General features: G+C 44.3%; 1 protein-coding gene and 1 long non-coding RNA gene across 4 annotated transcripts in view; both read left to right on the forward strand.

Annotated features, from left to right (window-relative positions):
- The window catches only part of vps4a (vacuolar protein sorting 4 homolog A), a 373,362-nt gene extending 362,146 nt beyond the window's left edge, over window positions 1-11,216 (forward strand). For both annotated transcript variants that reach the window (XM_077518130.1, XM_077518131.1), the window contains one exon: window positions 9,954-11,216. In XM_077518130.1, coding sequence (XP_077374256.1) covers window positions 9,954-10,055 — 102 coding nt within the window. In that variant the 3' untranslated portion in view covers window positions 10,056-11,216. The remainder of the gene's footprint in view (window positions 1-9,953) is intronic.
- Window positions 11,217-11,292: 76 nt separating this feature from the next.
- LOC144016806 (uncharacterized) lies at window positions 11,293-12,988 on the forward strand. Of its 2 annotated transcripts, XR_013283015.1 has the most exons (5): window positions 11,293-11,908; window positions 12,046-12,092; window positions 12,192-12,242; window positions 12,305-12,339; window positions 12,421-12,988. It is a non-coding gene; the product is annotated as an uncharacterized LOC144016806 (long non-coding RNA). The 2 variants fall into 2 exon arrangements; XR_013283014.1 differs by having other exon boundaries at window positions 12,192-12,339.
- The last annotated feature ends 2,408 nt before the right edge of the window (window positions 12,989-15,396 follow it).

Here is a 15,396-nt window from a genome sequence, read left to right on the forward strand (position 1 = left end):
CGGCTTTGTTTCGTGTTTCTGAATTAAATTGAACTTCCTGAATCCGTCATAAAATGCAGAGGCCCAGCCATAGCGACAGCGGGACTTGGTGTGAAACTCCAGCAGACACAGATGTGTATTGCGCACAAGTCGGAAGGCAAACGCACGGGCGGAGCTCCAACGTGACGCCTCGACGCGAGCCTCTCGCAGAAGCATACTGAGGCCTTAATGCTTACCAGCGAGGGACGGCGATTCGGCGGCGCGTTTGCATTGTAGTCAATGGAGTTCGCGCCACTAAAAAAGGCGAAAGTGCCATCACCTACCTCAAAAAAGGAGAAAATCGTGCCACGGCTGTTTAGTCCCAGGAAAGAGGTGAAAGTAGTTGGCGGTGCTCACTTTTTGTTGACTCGCTAAAGTGCTCCACTTCCTTGTTCACCAATGGACACACCTCCTCCGCTCCGGTGAGCACGAAAGTGCGAATGAGCGACAACCGTTCCATAAACACTCTACGCGGTGAAACGCTCGCGAATGAAGTAAGTCTACCATTGCTACTATCCTTAAGAACTACCATCACAAAGTAAAATAAAACGACTTTATTATACAGTACAATTTATTTCTTTAATTACAATACAAAAGCACGTTTATTATACATAAAATAAGGTATATTTTTGTGTAATTTTAAGGGTTATTTAGTAGAAAATTATGTTTTATAGGGACCTGGGAACGGATTATTCTCATTTTAATGGTTTCTTATGGGAAATAAATGTTCGGAAGAAGAACTTTTCGGCTTACACACACTCTCTGGGAACCAATTAAGTTCGTGAGCCGAGGTATCACTGTACATGACAAATTTGAACACTAGGTGGGGTGAGCAATTTGTTTTTCCATTAATTGGTGTGTTATCAATCATGTATATTGTACATATACTAACATTTTGGATGCAAACACACCCAAATCATTTTCCAAACTCGCCAGTTTCCTTCGACTCATAATCACTCCATAAGCATCTCATCCACCATCTGAAACAAATTTTGAACTGGTGTTAACTGTTGTTAACTTCAACATGCACAGCACAATACATAATACAAAATAAAATAGACAACAAATGGAAAGTTAGCAGTTCCTCATTAGAAATTGGTACCTTTTCATTGACTGTATATTAATTTAGCAGTGGTTATTTTTACCATGAGCTGCTAAAATAAGTGTGTCACGCCGCTACCGGCGTGGCGGTTCATGCTTTTATTGTTGTGTCCCTGTTTCCTGTTTTACCTTGAAAATCTAACTCTCATCTCACCCCAGGTCACTTGCCCTTCCTGCCGCTCCATAATTACCGGTCCCCGCCCTTGATTATCACCACCTGCCACCAATCACCTACAGCAATAAAAGCCACCTGCATTCTCCCCTCAGTGCCGAAGTGTCACAGTCAGTGCATGGAAGCGTCCCACAGTCCTTATGTCCTCGTTCATGTTGCCAAGTGTTTTTGCCTTGTTTTTGTGCTTTTTCCTCCCCAGTGGAGCGCCTTTTGTTACCCCTTTTGCCTTGTGCCCTTTTTCCTCCCTAGCGGAGCGCTTTTCGTTGTCCCCAGTACTTTTTGCCTGTTTTTTCCTCCCTAGTGGAGCGCTTTTTGTTCTCCACTTTTTTGCTTCCCTGTTCTCCTCTCAGCTTGAGAGGAGACACCTGTTGGCCGGAAATAAACCTGCTGCCTTGGTGGCTTACCTTACGCCTGCGTCTGAGTCCTACCTTACCTCGTCGTGTCAGTACACTTCGGCCAGCATGGACCCAGCAGGCAAGGTCGAGGCTGCACTGCAGAGCCAGGAGGCCCGGCTCGACAACCAGGACCGGATCCAGCAAACCATGCTGTCCCAGATTGGGGAATTGACCAGCCAGGTCCACGAGCTGGTGAGCCTCTCACGGCGTCGAGCGCCAGCTCCCACCGGACAAATTCCTCATCCTGAGTTCTCCGTACCGTCCACGCCATTCACCGGGGTAGGATTAAGACTGGCCTCCCCAGAACGATACTCCGGTGAACCCGGGCGCTGTCAAACTTTCCTCACGGAGTGTGACATACATTTTGAACAGTTAACACAGGCATTTCCCACAGCCCGATCCCGAGTGGCCTTCATGGTGTCGCACCTGACGGGACGGGCCAAAACCTGGGCAACCGCCGAATGGGCCAGGGGTTCCTCGGTCTGTCAAAGCGTACAGGACTTTCAAGTCGCTTTGCGCCAAGTCTTTGATCCAGAGAACAATGACCGAGAGAAGGCACGAGCACTGAGCCGACTTCAACAAGGCAAGGAATCTGTCAGCGATTACGCTGTCCGTTTTCGAACACTGGCAACGAACAGTGGCTGGAACGCCATAGCTCTTCATGACCATTTCTTGAAAGGACTCTCACCGGCCATTCAAGAACTTCTGATTCCCGTAGATCTCCCCACGGACTTGGACGCCTTAATTTCCCTCGCCATCCGCACAGATCATCGTCGCCAGGAGCTGGCTAAGATCGGCGGACCTCGAAGGAGGGAGGAACCCACCTCCTGGTCACGGCCACCGGAGGCCAGAAGGCCGCAACCCATCTTTCCTTCCCAACCGGAACCAGGAGAGGTGGACCTCGCCAGAGACGAACCCATGCAACTGGGAAGGGCTCGGCTTTCGCCTGAGGAGAGGCAGCGCCGACGCCGAGAGGGCCGTTGCTACTATTGTGGTGGTCTTGGACACTTGGTGGGATCCTGCACCACGAAGGGCAACTCTCCGGTGAGTTCTCCATCACCCCGACCCGCCAAGAACCACAGACTCACGCAAATTCAGATAACCCATCACAATGTCACCACAGATCTGTCAGCCCTTATCGACTCCTGATCCGACGAAAGTCTCATGGACTGGGAGCTCGTAAGGCAAATACGAGCCTCCACCGAACCCCTTTCCTCGACCATCCAGGCTAGAGCGCTGAACGGCAAAGAACTCTTCAAGATCACCCACATCACTGAACCTCTGGGAGTCCGAATTGGACAGCACTGCGAGACTCTCCGCTTCCACGTTGTCCACGCTTCATCTCCCACTTTGGTTCTGGGTCACCCTTGGCTGCGTCTACACAACCCCAGAATTGACTGGAACTCGGGAACCATTCTGGAGTGGGGAAAAGAATGCAACAATCACGGGTTGGAACAACCCGCACCCCGGAACACCACAGCCCAGGTCCACCAGGTGACTCTCGCCTCACCTGCTCAAGAGGAATACCCGAACCTGCACACTGTTCCCTCCTGTTACCACCACCTGCGGGAGGTATTCAGCAAGACCAAGGCCATGACTCTTCCTCCCCACCGACCGTATGACTGCCCGATTGACCTGATTCCCGGATCAACCATCCCCAAGGTGAGACTGTACTCGGTCTCAGGACCCGAACGCCAGGCCATGAACACTTACATAGACGACTCCTTGAAAGCCGGCCTCATCCGACCGTCTTCCTCGCCTGCAGGAGCAGGCTTCTTTTTTGTGAGCAAGAAGGATGGATCCCTACGCCCATGTATTGACTACAGCCCCTTGAATGACATCACAGTTAAAAATCGATACCCACTGCCACGGATGTCCTCGGTTTTCGACCAGTTGCAACAAGCCAAAATATTCACAAAGCTCGACCTCCGAAACGCTTATCACCTCATCCGAATCCGCGATGGGGATGAATGGAAGACAGGATTCAACACCCCCCGGGGACATTACGAGTACCTCGTTATGCCTTTCGGACTCACCAATGCACCAGCAGTATTTCAGGCCATGATTAATGAGGTACTAAAGGACTTTATTGATCACTTCGTGTACGTTTACTTGGACGACATACTAATATACTCTCCTGACCTAACCAGCCATCGAGACCACGTAAGCCGAGTCCTGCAACGCCTCCTGGATCATCAACTATACGTGAAAGCGGAAAAAAGCCTGTTCCACGTCAACACCATCTCCTTCCTGGGATTTGTCATTTCACCCGGAAGGGTGGAGATGGACTCAGACAAGGTCAGCGCCGTGCGAGATTGGCCCACGCCTGACTCGCGAAAGAGGGTTCAGCAGTTCCTAGGATTTGCCAACTTTTACCGACGATTCATAAGAAACTTCAGCACCATTGCCGCTCCCCTACACGCCTTGACATCCCCACAGGTTCGATTCATGTGGACCCCGGAAGCCGAAAGAGCATTCAATGACTTGAAAATCCGATTTACCAACGCCCCAATCCTTAAAGTTCCTGACCCCAAACGCCAGTTCGTGGTCGAAGTCGACGCCTCGAATATTGGGATTGGGGCGGTGTTGTCCCAGCGCTGCCAAGAGGACGGCAAGACGCATCCCTGCGCGTTTCTCTCACGGAAACTATCGAAAGCAGAACGCAACTACTGTGTTGGAGATCGGGAGCTGCTAGCAGTAAAAGTAGCTCTCGAAGAATGGAGGCACTGGTTAGAAGGAGCTGAACACCCCTTCGTGATCTGGACCGACCATCGAAACCTGGAGTATTTACGCCAGGCCAAGAGACTCAACCCTCGACAGGCCAGATGGTCTTTGTTTTTTAATCGCTTTTCATTCTCTCTGACCTACAGGCCAGGCAGTAAAAATGCCAAAGCTGACGCCTTATCAAGAGTCCACGAGTCCGAGCCATTGGAGACCGAGCCTGAGACAATTTTGCCCCGTGACTGCATAGTCGGGGCTATGAGATGGCAACTTGAGGACGATGTCAAGGAGGCGCTGCGCAACGTCACTCCCCCCACGTCATGCCCACCACGGCGACTCTTCGTGCCTGAGGAGCTAAGGTCCCAGGTAATACACTGGGCTCACACATCACGGCTATTTTGTCATCCTGGCGTCCGCAGGACCATGTATGCTGTTGCCCGGAGATTCTGGTGGCCGGCAATGGAAACCACGATAAAAGAGTACGTCGCTGCCTGTCCGACTTGTGCCCGCAACAAGACTTCAAATCAGTCCCGGATGGGCCTTCTCCAACCGCTACCAATCCCATCTAGACCATGGGCAGAAATATCATTGGACTTTGTGACCGGACTACCCCCATCCCATGGTAAAACCACAATCCTCACCGTTGTTGACAGAATCTCCAAAATGGTTCGCTTCATTCCACTATCCAAGCTCCCATCCGCCAAAACTACCGCAGACATCATGATCCACCACATATTCCGGTTTTATGGATTCCCACTGCACATCGTCTCCGACCGTGGACCACAGTTCGTCTCCCGTTTCTGGACACAATTCTGCAAAGCCCTAGGAGCCAAAGCCAACCTGACGTCAGGGTACCACCCGGAGGCCAATGGGCAGGCTGAAAGATTAAACCAGCAACTCGAAACTGGACTCCGATGCCTCGTCTCCCAGAACCCGACTACCTGGAGCACTTACCTGGTTTGGGTCGAGCTCACACATAACTCTTTACCCACATCTGCCACAGGTCTCACCCCGTTCAAATGTGTCCATGGCTACGATCCCCCATTCTTCGCCGAGCTAGAAGAGGAGGCAACGGTTCCCTCGGTTCAGGCCATGGTCCGTCGATGCCACAAAGTCTGGTCGGCGGCCCGGATGGCGCTTCAACGCCAGGGAGACCGGGTAAAGAGGGCCGCCGACCGGAAGAGGAGACCGGCGCCCGACTTTTATTGTTGCTTTTATTGTTGTGTCCCTGTTTCCTGTTTTACCTTGAAAATCTAACTCTCATCTCACCCCAGGTCACTTGCCCTTCCTGCCGCTCCATAATTACCGGTCCCCGCCCTTGATTATCACCACCTGCCACCAATCACCTACAGCAATAAAAGCCACCTGCATTCTCGCCTCAGTGCCGAAGTGTCACAGTCAGTGCATGGAAGCGTCCCACAGTCCTTATGTCCTCGTTCATTGTTTTTGCCTTGTTTTTGTGCTTTTTCCTCCCCAGTGGAGCGCCTTTTGTTACCCCTTTTGCCTTGTGCCCTTTTTCCTCCCTAGCGGAGCGCTTTTCGTTGTCCCCAGTACCTTTTGCCTGTTTTTTCCTCCCTAGTGGAGCGCTTTTTGTTCTCCACTTTTTTGCTTCCCTGTTCTCCTCTCAGCTTGAGAGGAGACACCTGTTGGCCGGAAATAAACCTGCTGCCTTGGTGGCTTACCTTACGCCTGCGTCTGAGTCCTACCTTACCTCGTCGTGTCAAAGTGCTGTTAACTTTCTAGATTGTAGTTCTTACCCCATATTATAGCCAAGTGACAGCTTCAGGGCCAGGAGCGGGTCAAACGAGTCTTCCTCGAAATGTGCGCTGTACAACACTGACTGAGTCAGGTGTCCATTTATCTCTCGTCTGTTGTACTTGCTTTGTCCATTTTTCGCCAAGAGCTGCATCTTGAGGGAACCGAAAAAGGTTCACGCCATCCTCCCTTCGATTACAACAAAATCCGGCCAAGCAACGAGACGGCATTGTAGAAATTCAGTTGATTATAAAACACACAGCAGTCATAAGCTTGCAGCGGCAAAGCAAAGACGCTGACTTCCGTTCTTCCGCTGATGTCATATCCGATTCGGCCGCTGGAGCGCACCAATGGCCAGATTTTGCGCGGGTAAGTTAAAAATAAGGAAATACTCTTTTAATATGTTTTGACTCGACGAGCCGCTCATTTTGTCGTGTATATTATATCGTTCCAAACAACATATTAAAAAATGTCCTGAGCTGTCCCATACACTTTAACAGATGCGTAATAGTGTGTACTCATTATAAAGTGTTACTAATTAGCTGTAAAAATGTTCCCATTTTTACATCACATTTGGACGGAAACGCCATAGAACAGGCCAGCATGTGAACCCTGATGGGCCGCTCACTCAAAGGCCAAAGACGAGGTGGTATTTATTAGTGCTGTCAAACGATTAAAATTTTAAATCTGATTAATCACACTTTTTAATTTTGATTAATTTTGATTAATTTTGAACTTTAATCACGATTAATCAGCTAAATTACTTGCGTATTTGCATAATATAAAATAAATACAAAATACCGTAATGTTTTGACATTAACACATTTTATGATCTGAATGTCATTTGCAAACATTGATTAAATGCATGTACGCAATTGCATGCATGTGTGGATTGCTCAAAACGTAACAGTATCATATCAATTGGGTGCAATTCAGCAATTATTAATTAAATAACGCAAATTACTTTTGTTTTATCTAAAGTCCCATCGGGATGTTTTTTTAAAGCAAAATTTACCACCGAACCCCCGCGACCCTTGTGAGGAATAAGTGGTCAAGAAAATGGATGGATGGATGGAATTTACCAGCGAGCACACCAACTGGAGTCACCCCGCTCATTTTGAAACAACAGGCGTAGGAAATGCCGTGCATTGACCTAATCACTGACCTACGCAGCCTTCAATGTAACCATCCGCGGTTACGTTCAAGGCTCAAGTGCGGTCCAAAAAAAAGTGTGATTAATCTGTGTTAATACGTGATTAATGCGACATTTCTCTGTGAGTAATTAATCTATTAACGCTTTAACTTTGACAGCCCTAGTATTTATATGAGGCTGAGCTGAAGTGTGTAAATGGGACGTTGTATTTCCATGAGGTCAGAACTCACAGGATGCATAGGCCAAATAGAACATGCATAATAGTATGCACATTGTACGTTTTCCCCAAATCCTCAAAATAAAAATGACATTAAAAAAAACAGATTGCATTATTGTATTTCATCAATGCAACGAAACATAATAGATAATACTGCAATATTGCAATAGACGATAAACTTAAAACACCATCGTACAGTAGTATAATTACGTCATGTGGTGCAACTTTGTGACAGCTAAGGCTGTTTGAAAGTGCTATATAAATAAAGACGACTTGACATTGTCTCCAGGATGCACGCAGGGAAATTAAATATTTAATCATGAGCTCAGTCAATTTGATTGTAGGCTATATAGACTCTTAGAGTATGCGTTTCTTTCATTATAAAGCTTCTATATGTTTTTGTTTGTTTATTGTTGGGGTTTTTTTGCGGCTTCTAACCATTTTTTTTTATTTATTATGACACGACGAGGAAGGTAGGACTCAGACGCAGGGAGAGAGTAGGCCTCAAAGGCTGCAGTTTATTTTCTCCAAACACAAAATCACCTCTAACAGAGGGGAAAAGGGGCACTCACAAAGGGGAGAACTAAGGACGCTCTGCTGGGGAGGGAAAAACAGGCTCAGGGCACAGGGAATAACAAAAAGCGCTCCGATGGGGAGGAAAAGGCACAAAAACAAGGCAAGGCAACAAACAAGGACAAGGATTCGAGGACTGTGGGACGCTTCCATGCTTCCATGTGACACTTCGGGAGGCTGATGGCTTTTATTGCTGGGGATAATTGTGAGAGGGGGGTTAGTGATTTCAAAATAAATAGGAAATGATTCAACAAAATAAAAGCATAGGCTGGCCCGCCTGTGGCGGCGTGACATATTGATTCAATCTCTGGTGTAATAACCTTATTTATTGATTGATAGAATTATCTTTTTATTTCTATTATTGTTATTAATTCAATCTCTGGTGTAATAACCTGATTTATTGATTGATTGAATTATTTTTTTATTTTATTAGCTGTTCTTATTGCTGCTGGAAATGTAAATTTCCCAGAGGGAGCCACCCCAAAGGGATCAATAAGGTCAAGTCTGAGTCTAAGTCTTAAGTCCAATATGGCTCTTTCAACATTTTGGGTTACTGATCCCTGCCCTAACCACTACAGTTGAATACATTCAAATTTTATTTCTCTAAATGTAAATGTATTTATGTCCAGAAAAGGAATCAAATAATGCAATGCAATATGCCTGTCTCAATATTTCCCCTGCTTCCCAATGGGTTTGGCGGTTCAGCTCTGCAGAAGCCCTGATCTCAAGAAAATCATTGTGGCTAGAAAAAAAAAAACCTTTTTATTTTATTTTATTATTTATTTAAAAAAATATTTTGGGTCCTCCCCTCTTGACACCTTCACAGGTTTTCAATGGGGTTGTAATGAACAGGGCCAGAATATATACATATAGCACAGGGGTGTCCAAAGTTTTTCATTTGAGGGCCACATACAGAAAATCAGAAGGACGCAGGGGCCACATAATGTTATGAAGAGAAATTGTGTTTAGTCCTTAAAATTGTACAAATTATGTATTTGTGCATTTGCCTATTTAGAAAAATGCTACAGTATACAAACCAATTTAGTTATAATATGGCAGTAGGGTTATAATAGTTTTGGAATTTTTCATTTTAGTTTTTATTTCATTTTGATTTTTTTTTTAATTTAGTTAGTTTTAATTAGTTTTCAGGGTGGTTCTGGTAGTTTTTATTAGTTTTAGTTCTTTAATAAATGCTTAGTTTTAGTTTAGTTAGTTTCAGTATTAGTTTTAGTTTTTTTTTCTTTTCTTTTTTATTAAATGTGTATTACTTGTGCACAATATTTAAAAAAACACCATGGGCGCGACATCATTATTCCGGTTTATATCAAAATAAATCTACTAAAAATCACATTTAAAATAAACTGGAAAGGCTCATGCATTAAAATAATTACCAAAGACTAAAACGAAGGACATTTTTGCTATAATTATAGTTCCTTTTATTTTCGTTTTGTAAACATAAAATGTGGTTTCTGTTAGTTTTCTTTTTTTTTTAAAAGCATCGTTTTTATTTTATTTCGTTAACGAAATTGTTTTTTGAATTTGTTTTCTCATTAGTTTTAGTGAACTAAAATAACCTTTAATGGCACCTGTTTTTCGACACCCTCCCTTCTTACTTTGGCCATCTCCAAACATTTTTGTTTTTATTTTATTTGAACTGAGTCAAATGCCATTTTTAGCATATGTCGCGGGCCACTAAAAAATAGACGGTGGGCCGCAAATGGCCCTCGGGCCGTAATTTGTACACCACTGATATAGCAAGTGTATTCAAAGGTCAAAGGAAAAGAATTGATCAAGTTAGATTTCCAAATGTGATATATGATGTGTATTTTATTTTCTTCCCACTTGCAGTCAGACATGCTGCGGTCCCTCTCCACCACTCGTCCAACAGTCAACACTGAAGATCTGCTCAAGGTCAAGAAGTTCACAGAAGACTTTGGGATGGAGGGCTGAGTGGCTGGGTGAAAGATTTCCCCAACCATAAATAAGTCAAACTGCTCCTAGCAAACCTGTCGACGTCTCATCAATGTTCCATCCCACTTATAGCTTGTCACTCGATACTGCACTTGGTTCATTGCCTCTCTTGGTTTTCAAAAGAGAAAGCGCTGCAACATTTTATTTCATCCATGCTACTGTTTAGAATTCTTCGAGTGTACTGGCCAAATGCTGCAACAGAAAACTTGGTGTGACTCCCTATTTTAGATGATGCGTCATTAAAAAGCTGCCGGGACAGTACAACACACTTTGACACCGCAAAGGGTAACAGAAGGATTGTACATTTTATTACTCTTTTGGTTGATTTGAAGGAGAATGACAAAAAAAAAAAAATGTTTGTTGAATGTCCGTGTCTTAATGTACATGTCATGTTATTATTTAGTTATTTGATTTGGGTGTCATTTGTAGATCATTGCTGCCTCTACTATGTTATGCGTTTCAGGCATTTTATTGTTAACTGGATGATACTTTTAAATGTTGATACTAAAAATCTGTCGCAGAGTTTGTCTCTTTGATGAAATTTCTATGGTGGAATGCCTAAAAGCTGTTATTGACCATTCAAACATTGGAAAACATTACATTGCGTATTTTATGTCACATGATCACATGTTATATATTAGAAACACTTTTTGTTTCTCATAGTCAACACAATCATCATTGGTTGACGGTTTATTTACTTTGTCCTAAAAAAATAATATCCTACCACATACAGTATTTGATTTCGCTCAGTTATTACTACTGAATAAACAGTTATTTAGTTGATGAATGCCCAAGTCTTTGTGATGGCTCAGAGTCACATGTCACTCACTCGTCTGGACTATCTGCAAACTATTTCACAATCATTTATTGTGTTGTCAGCTACTGTATACTGACTAAAGAGTGATCTCTCATGGTACCAAAAATCTATCTGACAAGTGATGGAGATAGTATGCTATGAGAGCATTTCCTTCATGTATTCATGTGGAGGTCCAACTCAGTCAAGGGTCATTAGGCGAATGGTCATGTGAATATTACTACTAATTTAAGGTGCATTCATAAAAAAACCTACATTACAGTGTTTTGGACACTTTCTGACGTCTGTATAATCAAGATCTAATAAACTTGTACATATCAGCTCTATTCTGCATTTCTGACGTTTACTTTATATGCGGGGGGGCAAATCAAGCTGAGCATGAGGATAATGGGGAGGAAAACTTGCAGTAAATTGTGTACACAGTCTGGAAATTAAGCTTAACTCTTTGACCGCCAAAAACGTTTAAAAACGTTCAGTATAATCCTAGGATAGGCCGCCATAAACGTCTATTGACGTCTACTATGTTTTTTTTTATGGAAACTGGTGGAGGAAAGCCTTGGGCAGCTGTGCTCCAAGTATCAAGCCGATCGGGTTACTATAATGAGTATTCCTGGCCACTAGATGGCTGTGATTAGTCTTTTGGACAAGATCGGGTAGGAGACAACAGTAGAAGAAGAGAGGCTGAGCTAGAGTGTTGAGGGGGAGAGAATGGCTAACTTGGCTAAGGGAGTCAAAAAGGCTACAGATGGCAATCAGCTCACGCTTGATCCTTATTTTCAAAGCTCAAAAGCATCGACCAGTGCTTTTGTGATGACGGGGTTAAGTCATAGTTGAAGCGGTGATGCGGCCGTTTCGACCACGTCCTAAGGCCCCACCGGCTAGCGATGCTAACACCGGAGAAAAGTGGTGCACAACCGAGCACGTCTGCACAGATGACGTTTCATCGGACGATGACGACTACTATGGGTCCGATGCAAGACAGTCTTGGACAGTCTTTCGTCCTCCAAAGAACGTGAAGGTAAGCTAACATGCTAAGAGATTGCTAGTAAGATTACTTTCCTAACTTTTCGGGCGATCTGCTAGCAGCGTGTGTAAATGTGCTGATATACATTAGAACATCTATTACCTATACAAACGTGAATGTATATTTTATAGATCGTGCTCACAGCAACGTGCGACCGCTGGTTCTACGACAAAGAAAGGTAAAAAAAAAAAAAAAAAAAAAAAAAACGTTTTCAATACACAGCAACAATAAAAGGAAAGTCTTTCGATAGTATTGTAATTGTATATGTTTCTTTCAGCTCCTACTCATAGGGCCCAAAGTGACCCTTCTCACAGTGAGCAGAACAAAGGTAAAAAGAAAAAAAAAAAGATTCTCCACAGCACTAATAAAATATTTGATGTTAAACGTCAGAATGTGCATCAACCAATATATCCAAGAAAAAAAAGGTAAACATGCACACACACACACACACACATTTCATCACAGTGCTCTAAAATAATATATGATATTGAAATGTATAATTGCAGATCCCAAAGATTCTGGCTGGCTTGAAGTTGATGAAGTTGGCTGGCAGCCAACCATCTTCCCCTTTGCTGCAAAAGCAGGACCAAGGGATGCTGCAGCAGAGCTGAATTCCCACCTGCCAGCTGACATCCTGGAGCTCTTCATCACGGATGAACTTCTCCAGCACATCGTTCACCATACCAACCTCTACGCAAATCAGTCCATGCAGAAGCAGACTGACAAAAACTGTGATGCAAATCCTGCTGCATCCCCCTAGCACGCACGGGATTGCTCCACAATATACCACACAAAACGAAAAATTGTGCCGTTGAAACATCCACACAATTGTAAATAGTAACACGTACACACACACCACACATGCGCAGTTGCGCACGTGTAAATAGTTTGCAAAGAGTTTTCCAAATTGTTTGTTCGGATTGCTACTGTTGCATGTAAATAAACTGTTATTTTGCAATCAAAAAACACTTTTTTTTTTATTGTTGGGGTAGTGTTTTATAGAAATTTAGGTGTTTGTAGAATCACTCATGCAAAAAAATAAGTGCCAAATTCAATAGAGTGCATGAAATAACATCGTTTCACAAAAAGCATGATTTCTCCGTATTTTGGAAGAAAATTGAGGATTTGGGTGAAACGAAGCTGTTTTCTATTGTTGATTACTGAAGATCTGAATAAGGTAGAAACAAACTGTTTTTTTTAGATGAAAGATGAGACTTCAATCTTTCATTTGGTAGTATCCGCGTTTCCATAGTCCGAACACATTTTCTGTGGAGCTTGAAAGATCGGTAAAATTCTGTAAATCAGCTGGCACTATGGGGTTACCTTTTCCGAAAATGGCTGGCAGTCAAAGAGTTCATGTTCAAAATGCAGTAGAACCTCAGCGTTCAAACGTCTCGCAAATCGGACAAATAAAATAAATCTGAGTAAAAAATGCCTCAGAGTTCGATTTTCTCAGAGCCTGAACACCGTGAATGCATCAAGGCGGCGGCGTTTGTGTGTATATAAACACGAGGTGGTGGCCATCTTGGCCAATTGATTAGGTACGCCAGGGATTCTCATGTTAACTCTTTGTCTGCCAGGTTCGGCAATTGCCGAACCCTACAAACAGAACGCATCGCGCCGCCGTCGGGAATTGCCAAAAACTACCCTTTTAATGGGAATTTACAGAGGAAAGCCTTGGCCAGCCATGGTTGCAGTTTTAAACAGATCCTGTACTGTAACACCAAACTAGTGACGACTCTCAACCCACCCCCAATGGGAAGAGGAGGGGGTGTGACGTTAGTGGCTGCTGTTTGAAGCAGTGCCGATCTGGCTGGCTTCACGGCTTCCGTGGATCCGAGAGGACACGCGGCGAGTCAAAGACATTTTATGATCAGCCCAACTCATCATTGGAGGAGTGGAAACAATCCGGGCGTGAAAAACCAGAGCCAGAGGTGGGGCCGGGATGGCACGTGCCCCTGCTAAAATGTGATTGGACCCAGAAGACGCCAAATGATTGACATTTCATGGCAGATATGACGCGGCGCAGTGACGTCGCACGCCTGTAGATCATTACGTGATTGAACACAGCTGTTATCATTTATGTTCTGTATGGCTATTGGGTATTGTTGTACAATAGGCTCCTCCTACCGGACGTAGCTTACAAGTAGTGCAACCACGCGGTAATGCCAGGGACTGCTGTCACCACGCTGCTGTCCTCAAGTGTCTATCAAGCTGTTAACTCAAGCCATTACCTAGTCACTCATTTCCACATGGTGTCAGGAGTGAAGCAGTGAAGGAGTGTTCAAACTTGCTAACCATGGCGGAGGGATTTCGTAGACCTGACCCGCTTGTTTTTGATGGAGATGTCGCCAAGAATTGGCGTATTTTTGAAAGAGATTGATATTTTTATCGAGGCTGCGCACACAGACAAATATGCTAAAACGAGCATACATACTCCTCAATCTTGCGGGAGCTGAAGCCATTGAACGGGAGAGTTCATTTGTTTACGCTGCAGAAGTCAGGACGCCAGGAGAAAGTGGAGTCGTCCTCGTCCCTGCAGAGTCCCGCGAGGATCCTGAATGTCTCATGCGCAAATTTCGGGAGATGTGCAACCCTCAACACAACAGAACAATGGAAAGACACAAGTTTCATGCTCGAAACCAAAAACAAGGTGAGACCATCGAGTCTTTCATCAGTGATTTGAAGATAAAAGCAAAAAGTTGCCAATTTGGAGAGCTCACAGATGAACTGATTTGCGATAGAATTGTGTGTGGCATCAATAATGACAGCATCATAAAGGCCCTGCTACGTGATAGTGATTTAACTCTGGCCAAGGCCATTTCAATCTGTCGCATTTATGAAGTGTCCGAGGAAAATACGAAAGCCTTGACGAAGCAAGCAATCGCAGTAGATGCGTTACATGCAAATTCCAAAAGAGGGCAGTATAGGACAAGAAACAGTCAAGCAAGCAAGTTTGTCACAAATTGTAATAAATGTGGAGGCAGTCATTCAGCGCAAAGAGATAAATGTCCAGCATTTGGCCAACAGTGTCATAAGTGTAAGAAGCTGAATCATTATAAAATGTGCTGTAATTCAAAGCTAGCTAATTACAACATGGAAAGAAAAAGATTCACAAAGAAGAGCTTCACCAGAAGACCAGTGCATGAACTTGGGAGTCGAGCAGTCAGAATATGCTGCTACTGATGACACTTACTATGTGGATGTTGTATCTATGGACACTGTTAATGATCAAGAAGAGGATAAAGGTGAAGGATTTGTCACTCTGCATGTACATGGGAAACCTGTTGAAATGAAAATTGGCACAGGAGCAAGGTGTAACGTGATGGCAAAGAACAATTTTCTACAACTTGGAGGAGGAAACATCATTCCATGTGGCAAAACTACAAATCGAGTGGCATACGGAGGCAGCGAAATCGAAACTGCAGGTTTTGTCACACTGCCATGCTGTTTAGATGGACAGCAACACACGCTACCTTTTT

The sequence above is a fragment of the Festucalex cinctus genome, chromosome 3 (genome assembly GCF_051991245.1).
Source record: "Festucalex cinctus isolate MCC-2025b chromosome 3, RoL_Fcin_1.0, whole genome shotgun sequence".
NCBI lineage: Eukaryota > Metazoa > Chordata > Actinopteri > Syngnathiformes > Syngnathidae > Festucalex > Festucalex cinctus.